A 15,796-nucleotide genomic window follows, 5' to 3' on the forward strand; every position below is an offset into this window, starting at 1 on the left:
AAGCACAAAATCACCAAGAGAATGTTCTCCCACCACCCTACACCGGAGCGGCAATCGTCAAGATTGCCTTGTGCAGGAACCATCAAGAGCAGTTCAGCGAATCAGGATACGGTGCAAGGTTGATTGGAAATGACGCTGTAAATGACACTACACAAGTCCCCTTCGGAGAAATGCCCAAACCAAGGGATTCCATTGCCCATCACGGCAAAAATGTAAGGTCCATCAGTCTGTTCAGAAATTATGCCCACTATGGCTTAACAAAACCAATTCATATATGAGGTTTGTTCGCAAAGCGAACAATAAACAATGAATGAGGCCGTACCTCGTAAGAAAATCCTAGCTACATAAAGCACATAAACATATTCAATGTTACAACAAACGCTAAGCGCAAGCACCAGACGCCAGAACTCCCATCTCTTCATCAGCCAAAACGAATCTGAGACGCAGCACAGGGGTTGCGGCGACCGTCATCAAAAGAAAGCCCATCCAACCGCATGGATGAAAGACGCAAAACTATCCTCTTGTTCTATCTCTTTTGGGGGTGATATTTTGTACCTCCACTTCAAAAACAAACCCATGTATGTGATCAGTCTGATCTAGGGCGACTGGAGTTCTTGTGAGAGTTCTTGTACAGTGGCAGCACCGAGCGGCTGCCACGTTTCCTTCTAGCAAAGCAACGCCAGTAAAAAAGCCAAAACAATAGCAACAAGGCTATGGGGATGGCCCATCTGCAGACACAAAGGGTGGCATATTATTAGAAAAGAAGGCAGCATGCGAGATAATATATGGTTGCTATTGTATATTTATTACTCCCTCTGTCCCAGAATAAGAACGTTTTTGACACTATGCTAGTGTTAAAAACGTTCTTATATTTTGGGACGGAGGGAGTACATTACATGGGGATGAAAGACCTACCTGTCCAGATCAAGAAGTGGACTGTACACGATGGTTTCCCAGGATGAAACGATTATGTGCCAAGCTGGATTATAGTACAGCGATTCTGCTGACCAGAACATTCTTGTATATGTCTCCAGGAAGATAAACATTACCCATGCAGCAATTTCAAGTAGAAAGAACTTGATCACAAAGCGCCCAAGCACGACCATGACCAGAGCAAAAGTCACCAACCAATTGAAGAGCTTGTTATTGTATTCCTTGATGAAAAGAGCACGAGATTTGAGGAGCATCTGAATGCAATACCAAATTAGAGTGTAGTTAGATAAAGATTATAAGTTTCAAAGAGTTGAAGCAGCCTCTAGATTGACAAGGAAAGCCAGAACATAACAATTTGCAGAATCTGTGATGCGCTGTTATGTTATGATCCAAATTCCCAGAGTTTGTAACTTCCCCCGGTATACTAAAGATTTGCTGGCTGGCGCCTGTGGTTCTTTCCCCTTCGTGTTGGAGGGGTGTTCCACGTTAAATCCTTGTGTCCATGTGTTTGATTTCGTTCTTCATCGTGTTCGATTGCATGTCATATCTCTAACATGCACCATGATTTTGAAGCATGGCATATCGAAAAGCTGATTCAACGTGTGAGGGTTTAAATGACGGATGCAAAGAGCTGAAGCACAAGTTTTATTTTGGGATGTTTCTCAAGACTTAATGTTATGCATCTAGTTCATTAGTTTGCATGGTTCTTCTGCTATTCAAGGAACCAGTAGCGATGCGATATAAGGTCACAAATATTAGCCTTACCCATGGGAGAAAATGTTACCAATATGGAAATGCCTGAATCTCTAGCATGATAGCTAGATGAGATGAAATATGATACTGGGCAATGAGATGAAATATGATACTGGGCAATGAACGAGTGGTAGAAAGAGTTCAATAATTGACCATAAATGTGCATAGGTGCTGCTGTATCCACTTGTCATGCAAAGTACTATGTTTGGAATAAAAGACAGACCTTTGACATCCTATGATCATATCTTTCCTTTGCAGGCCCCACACATTCCATTACAAAAGTCCGATTGCAGTAAAAAAAACCTGCATTGAACTTTGCCATGGAAGGAAGTTTCAAGACTTGAAGGTGATCCATTTGATCTTCACATTCCGAGAAACGTGCTTCGCAAAGCTTGGACGATTGATACTCATTAGCTAGAAGGAAGTTTTTGTACACCTACAAGGTACACCCTGTAAGTATGTAAATATATTATCTTGAGTGGAAGTTTATTACAAGGCATGTAAGAAATGGCACAAAAAGGAATGCAAAACAACAAAAAGATTTGAGAATCCACATGTAGATCTGTATCACCATAGTACATATCAAAGGAGCATTTTATGATTCATTCTGAAGTGCATCAAAACAATACCATTTGGAGACTACGTGCATTTAAATATCCGTTACATTAGAACAACATAGAACTATTAACGAACCTTTGTAATCTCATCTTCAAGCTTGAGGATTGACTGTACAGCATGATGCTTACCAAAGTGCTGTTTATCAAACAGCAATTTGGCTTCGCCATTCGCCACCTCATGAATTTGCTGCAGTTTCTCTACTGGTACAGGTAGACGTAAGCCCTCCAGCTTTTCCTTATATACCTTCAGACAGCGTTCAAGAATAGCCTTGTTGAAAATTTCAACAAGAGATCCTGTTGATGGAATCTCTCCTTTATTCAAAGCTTCAAGTATCTGAAGCATAAGAGGAACAATTATTCTAAGAAACTAATTTATCAGATTTACGTCAACAGCAACCACATCAAGTATCTTTACCTGCTGCAGAAAGGACACAAATTCCTTTCCATTGAGAGTTTTTCCCTGCACAAATTTAGGTTTAATGATGGATCCAACAACCTGCTTCAATTGCTCTCGCCTTGTAACGTATAACGGCTCAAGCTCTTTGTCCTCCATGTCGCATAGCTTTGTTCTTTGTAGATGAGGCTGTAAATAACACCAGCGCCATTGATTTAAAAATAGGATATCACAAGCAAACTTCAGAAAGAGTTCCTAAAATCAAGTTCTCAATGTAGGTTTTTAGAAGTTGTACCAAAAGCTCAAAACTGAATTTTCCCAAGCAACTTTGCCGAGACCCTCTTGAAAACGGTTTTATTTTTGAAACTGGAGTATGGTGATAAGTTTCACTTTAAATAAATGTTTCGGACCCAAGCTTCTGAAATAACCTTCCACATGACAAATTTCAAAATAGACGTTCAAAATAAAAATTTGAAAACAAGCTTGTAGGAATACTAACTCCGCCTATGTTGTCTCAACATAGCCGGTCCCAAGCCCGGGTAAAGGAGGAGGGTTGTGATAGGCTTGGCGAGCCGACGTAAAAACTCAGCCACACTTATGGAGATGAAACCCCCAAAAAAAAATCATTGGGGCATAACCCTCTCAGCGACGCACCACATCGAAACCCGGGTGTTGTGTCAAATGGGCAAGGGCCAGGCCATCACCCCCCCCCCCCCCCCCCCCCCCCCCCGGTGGCGCGCCGTATCCTCTGGTTTCGAGTCGTTCAACTAGTCGCGACTAGTCGACAAGTCGCTGCTCCAGGTTCGACTCAGACTCTCGACTCGACTCCTGGCATGAGTCGAGCGACTAGTCTCGACTAGTCGCTCTTTCTGGGTCGAGCGACTCACTTAAATTGAGCCCAACTGTTATATGTTTTGTTTACAGTATGGGCCGGCCCATCTCCCCTGGAAACCTAGATCGATCATCCCCCACCTCCCCCCGATCCAACCCTCTCCAGCCGCCACCCCTGGTTGCCCCTGCTGCTGTTCTGCTCCTACCCTCCTATGGTGTGCTCCTACCCTCCTTCCCTGCTACTGTTGTTCTCCTCCCCTCCCCTGGTTGCTGCTCCTGCTATTGTGCTCCTCCCCTTGTTGTTGCTGCTGCTGAGCACTTGTGCTCCTCCCCTGGCTGCTGCTTAACTCACGTCGACTCGTCGCCATGTCGACTCATCGACCATGAGTCTAGACTAGTCTAGAGTCGCCCCCCTGAGCGACTCGTCGACTCATCAACTCGAAAACATTGGCCGTATTTTGATCTGGATACGGTGTCAAGTGGGCGAGGATCCGGTTGTCGCATGCTTAGTGGCACGCTACATTGGCGCCCGGATGTAGTGGAAATGAGCAAGGGTCTTTGCATTTGACTCGACGAGTGCAAAGGGTAAGGAAGCTAGCCGAGCCTAGGAGGATCCGCTTAGGTAGCTGGAACGTAGGGTCTCTGACAGGGAAGCTTCGAGAGCTAGTCGATGCAACGGTGAGGAGAAGTGTTGATATCCTTTGCGCCCAAGAAACCAAATGGAGGGGTTAGAAGGCAAAGGAGGTGGAGGATACCGGCTTCAAGCTGTGGTACACGGGGACGTCTGCAAAAAGAAATGGCGCAGGCATCTTGATCAACAAGAGCCTCAAGTATGGAGTGGTAGACGTCAAGAGACGTGGGGACTGGATTACCCTGGTCAAGCTGGTGGTTGGGGACTTAGTTCTCAATGATATCAGCGTGTATGCCCCGCAAGTAGGCCACAATGAGAACACCAAGAGGAAGTTCTGGGAAGGCCTGGAGGACATGGTTAGGAGTGTACCGACTGGCGAGAAGCTCTTCATAGGAGGAGACCTCAATGGCCACAAGGGTACATCTAACACAGGTTTTGAAGGAGTGCATGGGGGCTTTGGCTATGGCATGAGGAATCAAGGAGAGGATGTCTTGAGCTTTGCTCTAGCCTATGACATGATCGTAGCTAACACCCTCTTTAAAAAGAGAGAATCACATCTGGTGACTTTTAGTAGTGGCCAACAATCTAGCCAAATTGATTTCATCCTCTCGAGAAGAGAAGATAGGCGTGCGTGCCTAGATTGTAAGGTGATACCTAGAGAGAGTGTTGTCCCTTAGCATAAGTTGGTGGCCGCTGACTTCCGCTTTCGGATCCGTGTCCAGCGGGATAAGTGTGCCAAAGTCGATAGAACGAAGTGGTGGAAGCTCAAGAGGGAGGTAGCTCAGGCGTTCAAGGAGAGGGTCATTAAGGAGGGCACTTGGGAGGGAGGGGATGCGGACAATGTGTAGATGAAGATGGCGACTTGCATTCGTAAGGTGGCCTCGAAGGAGTTTGGAGTGTCCATGCAAAGGAGAAGCGAAGCTAAGGATACCTGGTGGTGGAATGATGATGTCCACAAGGCGATTAAGGAGAAGAAAGATTGTTTCAGACGCCTATACCTGGATAGGAGTGCAGACAACATAGAGAAGTACAAGATGGCGAAGAAGGCCGCAAAGCGAGCTGTCAGTGAAGCAAGGGGTCGGGCGTATGAGGACCTCTACCAACGGCTAGGCACGAAGGAAGATGAAAGGGACATCTATAAGATGGCCAAGATCCCCGAGAGGAAGACGAGGGATGTTGGCCAAGTCAGATGCATCAAGAACGAAGCAGACCAACTCCTGGTTAAGGACGAGGAGATTAAGCATAGATGGCCGGAGTACTTCGACAAGTTGTTCAATGGGAAGAATGAGAGTTCTACCGTTGAACTGGACGACTCCTTTGATGAGACCAACATGCACAGAGTCTGAGGTCAAGGAGGCTTTAAAAAGGATGAAAGGAGCCAAGGTTATGGGCCCTGATTGTATCCGCATTGAGGTGTGGAAAGGCCTCGGGGACATAGCGATAGTATGGCTAACCAAGCTTTTCAACCTCATTTTTCAGGCAAACAAGATGCCAAAAGAATGGAGACGGAGTATATTAGTACCAATCTTCAAGAACAAGGGGGATGTTCGGAGTTGTATTAATTACCATGGAATCAAGCTGATGAGCCATACAATGAAGCTATGGAAGAAAGTCATTGAGCACCGCTTAAGAAGAATGACAAGCGTGACCACAAATCAGTTTGGTTTCATGCCTGGGAGGTCGACCATGGAAGCCATTTTCTTGGTACGACAACTTATGGAGAGATACAGGCAGCAAAAGGACTTGCATATGGTGTTCATTGACTTGGAGAAGGCCTATGATAAGATATCGCGGAATGTCATGTGGTGAGCCTTGGAAAAACACAAAGTCCGAGCAAAGTACATTACCCTCATCAACATCAAGGACATGTACGATAATGTTGTGACAAGTGTTCGAACAAGTGATGTCGACACTGATGACTTCCCGATTAAGATAGGACTGCATCAGGGGTCAGCTTTGAGCCCTTGTCTTTTTTCCTTGGTGATGGATGAGGTCACTAGGGATATACAAGGAGATATCCCATGGTGTATGCTCTTTGCGGATGATGTGGTGCTAGTTGACGATAGTCGGACGGGGGTAAATAGGAAGTTAGAGTTATGGAGACAAACCTTGGAATCAAAAGGGTAGGCTTAGTAGAACTAAAATCGAGTACATGATGTGCGGTTTCAGTACTACTAGGCGCGAGGAGGTTAGCCTTGATGGGCATGTGGTGCCTCGGAAGGACACCTTTCGATATTTGGGGTCAATGCTGCAAAAGGATGGGGGTATTGATGAAGATGTGAACCATCGAATCAAAGCCAGATGGATGAAGTGGCGCCAAGCTTCTGGCATTCTCTGTGACAAGAGAGTGCCACAAAAGCTAAAAGGCAAGTTCTACAGGATGGCGGTTTGACCCAAAATGTTGTATGGCACTGAGTGTTTGCCGACTAAAAGGCGACGTGTTCAACAGTTAGGTGCAGCAGAGATGCGTATGTTGAGATGGATGTGTGGCCACACGAGGAAGGATCAAGTCCAGAATGATGATATACGAGATAGAGTTGGGGTAGCACCAATTGAAGAGAAGCTTGTTCAACATCGTCTGAGATGATTTGGGCATATTCAACGCAGGCCTCCAGGTGCATAGCGACGGCTAAAGCGTGCGGAGAATGTCAAGAGAGGGTCGGGGTAGACCGAATTTGACATGGAAGGAGTCCGTAAAGAGAGATATGAAGGATTGGAGTGTCACCAAAGAACTAGCTATGGACAGGGGTGTGTGGAAGCTTACTATCCATGTGCCTGAACCATGAGTTGGTAGCGAGATCTTATGGGTTTCACCTCTAGCCTACCCAACTTGTTTGGGACTAAAGGCTTTGTTGTTGTAAGCTTGTAGGAATACTCATTAAAAAAGTTAAGTTCTGAAATAATTTATGAGATTTTCCCTCCAGCAAGGTTTACGAGTCGACGAGTCGTTCCGAGGTAGAGTCTATACATGGTACTGTAGTACTCAGCTACTAATACCTAGTGGTAGTATGTAGTATATACTAACGGTACAGTATGCAATAAAACCAGCCACTGTCTAAATAATTGAGCCATGCAGTGTTCTGGGCCCAAGTGGGTATGCAATAGGACCGGCCACTGTCTAAATACTAGCCCAGCACCACGCAGCACCCCCCAGCCGGCGCATTTGGGCCCAAATGGGCCAGCTGGGGGTCGGGGTAGACCGAATTTGACATGGTGCATAGCGGACGGCTAAAGCGTGCAGAGACTGTCAAGAGAGGTCGGAGTAGACCGAATTTGACATGGAAGGAGTCTGTAAAGAGAGATCTGAAGGATTGGAGTATCACCAAAGAACTAGCTATGGACAGGGGTGTGTGGAAGCTTACTATCCATGTGCCTGAACCATGAGTTGGTAGCGAGATCTTATGGGTTTCACCTCTAGCCTACCCAACTTGTTTGGGACTAAAGGCTTTGTTGTTGTAAGCTTGTAGGAATACTCATTAAAAAAGTTAAGTTCTGAAATAATTTATGAGATTTTCCCTCCAGCAAGGTTTACGAGTCGACGAGTCGTTCCGAGGTAGAGTCTATACATAGTACTGTAGTACTCAGCTACTAATACCTAGTGGTAGTATGTAGTATATACTAACGTACTAACAGTACAGTATGCAATAAAACAGCCACTGTCTAAATAATTGAGCCATGCAGTGTTCTGGGCCCAAGTGGGTATGCAATAGGACCAGCCATTGTCTAAATACTAGCCCAGCACCACGCAACCCCCCCCCAACTGGCCCATTTGGGCCCAAATGGCGCCCAAATGGCCAGCCTACTTAGCTCCCAGCCACTGGAACCCTAGCTCCTGACCTCTCCAATCGCCGCCGCCAGCGTAATCACGCACGGGAGCACGCGCGCATGCGACCCGCGCCTCCTGCCGCCTTCCGCCGGCGAGCCCGCCGACCACTGCCATGCCTCCTCCTTTCCTCTCCTCTCTCTCTTCCTTCTCTCTTATCTCAAGGCCCCGCGCCCCTATGGGTCACGCCATGGCCGCCGCCTGAGCACGAGCTCCGGCCGGCCGCCGCACCTGGCTGCGCCATCCGCCGTCCCGGCGGTGGGTGGCGGCGGCGGTGGCAAGGCAGTGGGTACTGGCGGCGCCTCGTCCCAGCTAAGGCAGCTCTCTTTTTTGAGTCTCTCGACTCGTATATGTCGACTAGTCCAGACTAGTCGTCGACTAGTCCATCCACGGCTTGACTCGTATTTGTAGTCTACACGAGAAAATGAGTCGACATCCACTCTGCGACTCGTAGACTAGTCGAGCGACTAGTCGTTCGACTCGTAATCGTTGCCCTCCAGTGATGCATTTATAAAGACAAGTTAACAAAATGGACCTAGAAAAATACTAAGTCTCTAGATGTGTTTAGAATGACTTCTATAAAAAAAAGTTGAAGCTAAATTTTTTTAAAGGTAGTGCCAGAGCCATGAGTTGGTTGCGAGATCTTATGGGTTTCACCTCTAGCCTACCCCAACTTGTTTGGGACTAAAGGCTTTGTTGTTGTTGTTGTAGTTCAGGAATACGGTTTTAGCATATTTTTTGCAACTACATTCCAGAAGAGGAACTTTGCAAGCAATCATTCAAAGAATTTGTGCTCTCAACTGTATTTTCTGATGGGAGGTTTTATATGAGAAAATAAGCTTCATAAACAAGAATAGAAGATCTTTAAGCTAGCTAATGGCTATCTTAACTAAAGTTTGATCCTAGGTCAAATTTAGCATAAATGCACCTGGGGCAAGCTAAAAGCAGTGCTGTTGTTTCCCATAATTGCCAAAGAATCTCTGATTTGATTGACCTAAAAACACATTAGGAAAAAGAAACTGTATGAGAGTTCTGATTTCGATATCTTTTGTAAAATATTGTAGACTCATAGATAACTGTACCTCGTCAATATATTTGTTCCCTGAAGAAATAGATACAACAAAAAAGCATGTCAGTTGTACTATACGTAATAACTTTCTCTGCTAAAACATCATTAATTGGACTGACCATTATCATTAGGTACCCGCTGGAGGGCTTCATTGACCATTTGCTGAACTGATTTTCCTTCTGCTCAAAAAATTTAGTACTGTGAGAGGACATTTCTATCTGATAATACAATAGTAAGCAAAATATCAGATACTTGAGACAGATGGTAAGGAAAGTGCATAACTCACGTGATTATTTTGACTAACACTAGCGCCACATCATCTAATACGCAGCAGAATGTTAACAACTTCAATAAAAAACATTGATACCACCACAGTGGTAAATAACCCTAAATAACATATCAATATGTTGTCACAAAATTTTACTGGATATATCGAAAGGCTCAACTGATCAACTCTACTTAGATTGTACAGTCTCACCATAAGTCAAGTACAATGTATTGTTTGTCCAAATTAAACCTACACAATCTCATAAACAGGCAAGCCTATTGGGATACAGGAAGGAAATGAATGATATGTTATTACTCATAGTGCAATAACTGATGTTGCATGAATAACAGCCCACAGTTTTCTGTTCTATCAATTCTGTCTAACAAACTGGTGTAAGCTATGCTTGTTGAACCCTATTAACATGTTGCTAAAATGGTCATATACTTGTATGTGGTTTATCACATGCTATACAGAATAATGGCCATTAGTCATATATACTTGTTAGGTTCAGACACTAGCTCTATTTTTCTCGTCATACTCACAGAACAACTATTTAATAGGTAACTTACGCAGGAAATCCCTCTGGATAAGCCAGAGAAGCTTTGCTGGCTCAAAGGCAATCTCTTCCCCCTGATGCAATTCAGAACAAGAAGCTCTGTTAATAGTTATACATATTCCTATTATGCTGATATAGATTCAAGAAAAGTGAATATTACCTTCACTCTGCTCGCCACAATTAGCAAACGAAATTTCAAGGGAAAATGTCAGTGTTAGAAAAGATTAAATTGCAAATAAGAACAGAAAGAGAAAACAAACCTTCCATAGAATTCTTCGGCTATTTCAACAGCAAATGAGAGCCTCGATATATCAGCTTCACGCACCTGCAATGTGCAGAGTCGCGATAAAATAAAATTACATGCGCCACAGAGAGAGAGAGAGAAAGAGAGAGAGAGAGAGAACCGTCTCAGGAAGGTTATAGATAAGCACAGAACTTAAGACTGTTGCCAACGCAAATATCCTGCCCAAAGAAAAACAATCCAACACGGTATGATTTTCAGTCCTTGAAAAAGATCAGAAAAAGGCATACAGCACACATCTGAGCACAAACCTATCGTCGTATACATTGGACTTTCCAACACTCTCAAATCCTTCTGTGTCAAGATAAAGGACAGATACTTTGGTGCCATCAACATCCATCTCAACAGGTTTGCCCCAAATCCATATACCTGCAATAAGAGAACAGGTATGATCATAAGTGTATAAACTTCCCTCAGCAAATGGACAATACAGCTACAAGAACATGATTTCGCAACAAAAAAAGTCACCTTTCGTTTTAGTATCCCGCATATGGCCAACTCCAAAACCTGCCTCATCAAGTTTATTAATTTATTGTTAGTCCTGGAATGCATCTCATCAAATCCATGGCTAATACTAGGAGGAGCCAAGCAGCATCTACCTTTATCACATGATAAGGAGAGAAGTTGGTTCAGAAGAAAAGACTTTCCAGATCGATATGGACCAATGACCTGTGTTGGCCAAACAATTCAGCAGACATAAGATGGTGCTTTGGCTTTTTTCAAAAATGAAAATTGAGGAAGGATATAAGATCTTCCAAATAATAATCCAAACTTACACCAACAATAGCGATAGGATTTTCGATCCTCCGGATGGCCTCAAGACCTTGTTCCGACAGACGGAGTTTAGTGTGGCCATAATCTGGCTCCACAATTGGAAACCTGCACAGGCGTACCTGGTTAATACTCAACAGGTATCCAATTCGATAGAAGTCTAGCAGATGATGAGCACAGCTATGTTTTTCATCATTTTACAGAATGTTCACAAGCATATTCGTAAATGAAGTTGTCTGCTTCAGGGTTCAATTACTAAGAAAGAAGCCTATCCAGTGCTCCCAATGAAACCTTCAGTGTGGTTCCACACTCAATACCATACAAATTGTGGGTGACTGGGTGTTCAGTGTATCATCATCTAAGAAGAATCATCGTTCCATAAAAGAAAAAAAAGGATGACCTTCTAACTAATCTAGCAATGTCCGATGGAGACTACAAGATATCAGGACCTAATGCTTCACATCACTAAACTGGAAGCAGAGAAGTAAACGAAACAAGGAGAACTATTCATCAATAATCAGCTCTGAAGCAAGCATAATTCATCAAATCAGCCAATGTCGAACCGAAGCTCAATTTTGAGCTCAGCTCCAAAGTTGCAACAGTTGCAACTATTCACAAGTATCAGTAACAAAAAGACCTTGCCCAGGTAGTGTAGCAGCCACATCTTAGCTTCCATGCACAAGTGACGATGTACCAACCACATATTATTCCTCGACATCTCACCTAACTTTGTATCTAATGAATGGAAACATGAGAAGCACATGACCTGAAACAAGGTGGGGACTGAAGAACAAAGAGACAGCAAACAGAATTAGCATTGCAGGAAACGCGGAGCGCTTTCCCATTCTTACTCTAGGACACCGTAACATCCCGTTGTGTTGCGTGTATCAGCAAAAGCATTGACGGTTCCACCAATAAGCGCAAGCAAACACGCATAACGAGCAATCCAACGCAAAATAATCAGCTCGACACCCCCTGGGCGCAGCACAGTCAACGCAATCGACAGCACCGACAGACAGAGCAAGCGAGCGAGCAGGCAGGGAAAAACAGGGCGCAGGAGAGCGGGACTCACGCGCGCTCGAGCTCGTCGGGATCGGGATCTCCGGCAGCGGCCGCGGCGAGCCAGAGCAGCGCCACCGCGCAGATCCCCGGGGCCCACCGGCGCCCCATCCCCGCCTCCCGGCCGGCCTCAGATCTCCGCGCGCGCGCCCCAATGCGGAGCTCCAATGGCCCGCGGGAGCGGGGGGGCGCCGCCGTCAGCTGGACCCCGTCAAGCCGGCTCCGCGCGGCCCGGGACGGGATCCAAGAATGGGCGGAGCGGGAGCTAGCGGGCGGTGGGGATCTGATCCGGGGCTCTCGGCGCACGGGGGGGTGGTAGCGTCGGCGAGGGGGAACTGGTTGGTGGGGGTGACGACGACGAGGTCGCTGGCTGGCTCGATCGAGGCGAGGGGGGAGGTGGAAGATTTTCGGGGAGAGGGAAGGAAATCAAATGTGATTAATGCCGTCGTTATTAACCCCGCTTGTTTAAGGCGCGCTCGCTGTCTGTTGATGCCTCGTGCGCGTGACGTTTCTTTTTCCGGGGCCCGCGCGTCGGGGGCGTCGCGAGCACGGCTCCGACGACCTCGCGGCACGTTGCGCCGGGCGGGCCCGCGCGGCAGTGACCCTGTAGTAACACGGGGTGCCTGTTAGAGATTCCGGCACGTTCGGTTGACTTGTCTGCCTGATGCAGATAAAAGATGCTACGTGCCCCCCTCCCGTTAAAGGAAAATTGTCGCGTGCCTCTACAAAAAAAAATTTAACACGATACAATCGAAATCGTTCAGAGTACAAAACTTCTGATCTCTACTCCTAATGACGAGTTGGTGAATAGTCTCCGCGATTTATTTTTGTTAGTTTTTTCGTCTCTCCTCCCACCCTGATCTATCGGTTCATTTTTCTCTCCACTCTTTATTACAACCAGAACTTTCCTAACGTATAACAAATCACGGATCTAACTTTCTTAAATTATGCAAATCAATCGATTCCTTTTATTGATTCAATTTGTTTTAGAAAACAAATAACAAATTTTCAGGAAATAAATAATATATTCTAATCTAACTTTCCTAACTTATCTAAATCAATCGATTTCTCTTATTAATGAAATTTGTTTTAGGAAACAGATAACAGACACGTCACAACTTTCCTCCCAATAAATAGGTTCTTAACATTTGCAAACTTTCCTAATCACACACGTCACAAACGGGCAGGTACTGATATCACGTTACCAAACAATAAAACCCCAATTGCATAAAAATCAGTTCAAAAATCCTAACTTTCCTAATTTTTTACCTTTCCTTGATAACAACCAATATTTCCTATGTTTTCCACCTATTGAAGGAAATCACCCCTCCATCGATATTACCATTTTTTGGTCTCCGGGTTATGATTTTTTTGCGATTCTTTTCAATTGTGACCTCTCCTTCCACTCCGGCTCCTTCTCGCATAAACACCTCCACCACAGCCAGGTGACACCACCCCAGACCTCCTGCCTCTCCACACCTTCTCCGCCACCTCCTTCTCGTACTCCATTAAGGGCCTGTTCGGTAGTCCTCCATGGCTGGTAAATCCTCAACTCCGTCGCTCGTAACCAGCAGCCAGCTTCTCTCGTCAACTCCCGGAGCGAACAATCTGTTCGGTGCGCTAGCTTCTTGCTGGAATCGATCCGCCAGGCTGAAAGCCCACAAATAACGAATCTGGCCCGTTCTAGCTGGCTCGCAGCCCATTGATCAACCTCACGGCGTACCATGTACAACCCATCTATCTCTCTCCTGGATATTCAAAAAAATATGTCTCTCTCCTGGTCAACGAAGCACATCAGATCAAAGGCCAACGAGCGGGTTGTGAAGGGGATGAGAGATGGACGGCGATGCAGGTGTACTACGAGTCGGGATGGGGTAGCCAAGGTTGCCGGAGCGACCTCCTCTGGATCCGGCGAGGCCGTCGGGGGTTAGGGATGGGAACGACTGCTGTTACTCCTGCGGCCTGGGCTTCTCCTAGCGGATTGGAACGTCCGCGGCGTAGGACGATAGAGATGTCGGGCTTCGAGCAGAGAGGGTGGCGGCCGGCTACAGGGCTCGGCGGCCTCCTGCTGGCTGGCTCACATGGGTTGTGTGAGGAACGAGAGGAGGAGGATAACGTGAGGATAGAGCAGTCGTGCGGGGGGTGGGCTCGAATCGGTACGCTCGATGTTCACTTGGCGGTGGCAATCGCGCGTAATTTCTGTCAACTCCCGCTCCTTCGATTTCTGGGAGCTCGGTTTGCCCAACTCCGTGACTCCACCGATTTTACACTGCGCCAATAGCCAGCTTCTCTGTCCGATAGCCCGGATTTGGACCGTTCGGCTGGACTCCGAGTCTGGAGTCGAGGATTTGAGAAGCTGGAGGGCTACCGAACACGCCCTAACAATCCCTCCGCCACATTTGTCCACGACGGTGTCGAGGGCATGGCGCAGCAGCGTACCAGCGGTAGAGCAGCGCATAGCAGCAGGAAGCAGCATGCAGCACGCGAGGCGAGCGGCCGACGATGGAGGACAGATATGCGGCCGGCGTGGCTGAGGGGGCGGTCGGCAGAAGATGGCCACGATTGGAGGCGGCGCGAGGCAAGGGCACGGCAGCGGGGCGAGCGAAGGGGTAGGCGGCAGCAGATGGGGCGAACGCAGCCAGCGAGAGTGTGGCGCGCGGCCAGGGTATGTGTCGCGCGGGGCACAGTGTTGCGGTGGCTGCGGCGAGCGTGACGGCAGCGGCGGGCGCTACCGACGCGATGTAGCACGGGCGTGGGCATGGAGAGGGAGTGGCCCCGCGGGCGCGGAAGAAGAGCGGCAGGCTCGGGCATGGGCGTGCATAGGAGCGGGCATGTGCCACGGGGTCAATCCGAGGAGCTCGGTGGCTACCCCTGCAATGTCCATGGCGGACGGCGGTTCTCGGCCACGGCAAAATACCTAACGAGAGCAAACGAAAGGGGAAACAGGGGAAAGGCAAGAGGAGATCATGGCGGTGTCAATGGCGCCCTAGGGGAAGACATGAGAGCTCGGGGCGGCGCGGATCGAACGGCAATGTTGCGATGGCCCAAGGTTGAGGAAGACGGCAGCGACGTCGATGCGGGGGTGCTGGACTTGATCTCGTTGGCGCAGACGAAGTAGCGAAGGCGTTCGGAGCTCCTCGACAAGCTCCTAGCCCGCAGGGAGGGTAGTGGCCGTGTGGACGGGGTCGGTCATGGTGGCTGTGGCATCTAACGTCGTCCAGATCGACGGGGTCGAGCGAGCGAGGAGGAGAAGTGGATTCGAGAGGGGGCGTCGAGGAGGAGTGAGGCCATGGGGGCAGGGAAGGCAGGGCGTCACCCTTATCCATTCCCCTTCGATGCCAGCGAGGTGGTACGACAGGAGCCCGGCTCTGTAGCGACGCGGCTCGGGGAACAGGAGAAGACGACCGCGCAGGGACTGGACCGCTGAGCCGGTTCGGTGGCAAGGCCCGGGGGGCAAGGCGAATCCCCTTTTATATCGTCCTTTTGGTTTTTCAATGTATTCTAATCTGTTTCTCCTTTTTAACACCGTTTTCAATTTATTCTTATCAACTAAATGATCTCTACTCCTAATGTCTTAGTTGGTAGTCTCCGTTCTGGGTTTATTTTCGTCCCACCTCCCCTGTTTTCTTCGTTCTCCCTCCCACCTCCCAATTTCTTGTAGGTGCTTCTCAAGCTGGAGGACAACATATTAGTCAAGACATTATGGATCCTCATTGATGTTTATCTCTCGTCTGCACTTATTTTGTTTGCTCCAATTCTATATATTCTCACGAGTAGATGAGGTGTAAGC

At 47.2% G+C, this 15,796-nt stretch overlaps 1 protein-coding gene across 2 annotated transcripts; it reads right to left on the reverse strand.

Annotated features, from left to right (window-relative positions):
- Positions 1–161: 161 nt before the first annotated feature.
- Positions 162–12,441, reverse strand: LOC125510960 (guanylate-binding protein 4-like). Of its 2 annotated transcripts, XM_048676244.1 has the most exons (17): positions 12,020–12,435; positions 10,953–11,055; positions 10,776–10,845; positions 10,645–10,683; positions 10,428–10,545; positions 10,280–10,337; positions 10,136–10,200; positions 10,036–10,042; positions 9,889–9,949; positions 9,171–9,230; positions 9,065–9,084; positions 8,911–8,976; positions 2,719–2,886; positions 2,380–2,637; positions 1,910–2,122; positions 916–1,187; positions 162–728 (listed from the first exon to the last, which is right to left on the reverse strand). In XM_048676244.1, the coding sequence occupies exons 1-17, from the start codon at positions 12,115–12,117 to the stop codon at positions 587–589; spliced, it is 1,818 nt and encodes a 605-aa protein (XP_048532201.1). In that variant the 5' UTR covers positions 12,118–12,435; the 3' UTR covers positions 162–586. The 2 variants fall into 2 exon arrangements, 1 of the variants encoding a protein (XP_048532201.1); XR_007284844.1 differs by lacking the exon at positions 162–728 and having other exon boundaries at positions 936–1,187; positions 1,910–2,136; positions 12,020–12,441.
- Positions 12,442–15,796: the final 3,355 nt, after the last annotated feature.

The sequence above is a fragment of the Triticum urartu genome, chromosome 5, assembly GCF_003073215.2.
Source record: "Triticum urartu cultivar G1812 chromosome 5, Tu2.1, whole genome shotgun sequence".
NCBI classification, from domain to species: domain Eukaryota; kingdom Viridiplantae; phylum Streptophyta; class Magnoliopsida; order Poales; family Poaceae; genus Triticum; species Triticum urartu.

What these genes read in the sequence shown, in the direction of transcription:
- LOC125510960 (XM_048676244.1), bottom strand. Translation starts at nt 12,117, where the DNA reads ATGGGGCGCCGGTGGGCCCCGGGGATCTGCGCGGTGGCGCTGCTCTGG. An exon ending in GCGGGATACTAAAACGAAAG is followed by an intron (nt 10,546 to 10,644) that starts GTGACTTTTTTT and finishes CTCTTATTGCAG; the next exon opens with GTATATGGATTTGGGGCAAA. An exon ending in TTGTGTCCTTTCTGCAGCAG is followed by an intron (nt 2,638 to 2,718) that starts GTAAAGATACTT and finishes CTTATGCTTCAG; the next exon opens with ATACTTGAAGCTTTGAATAA.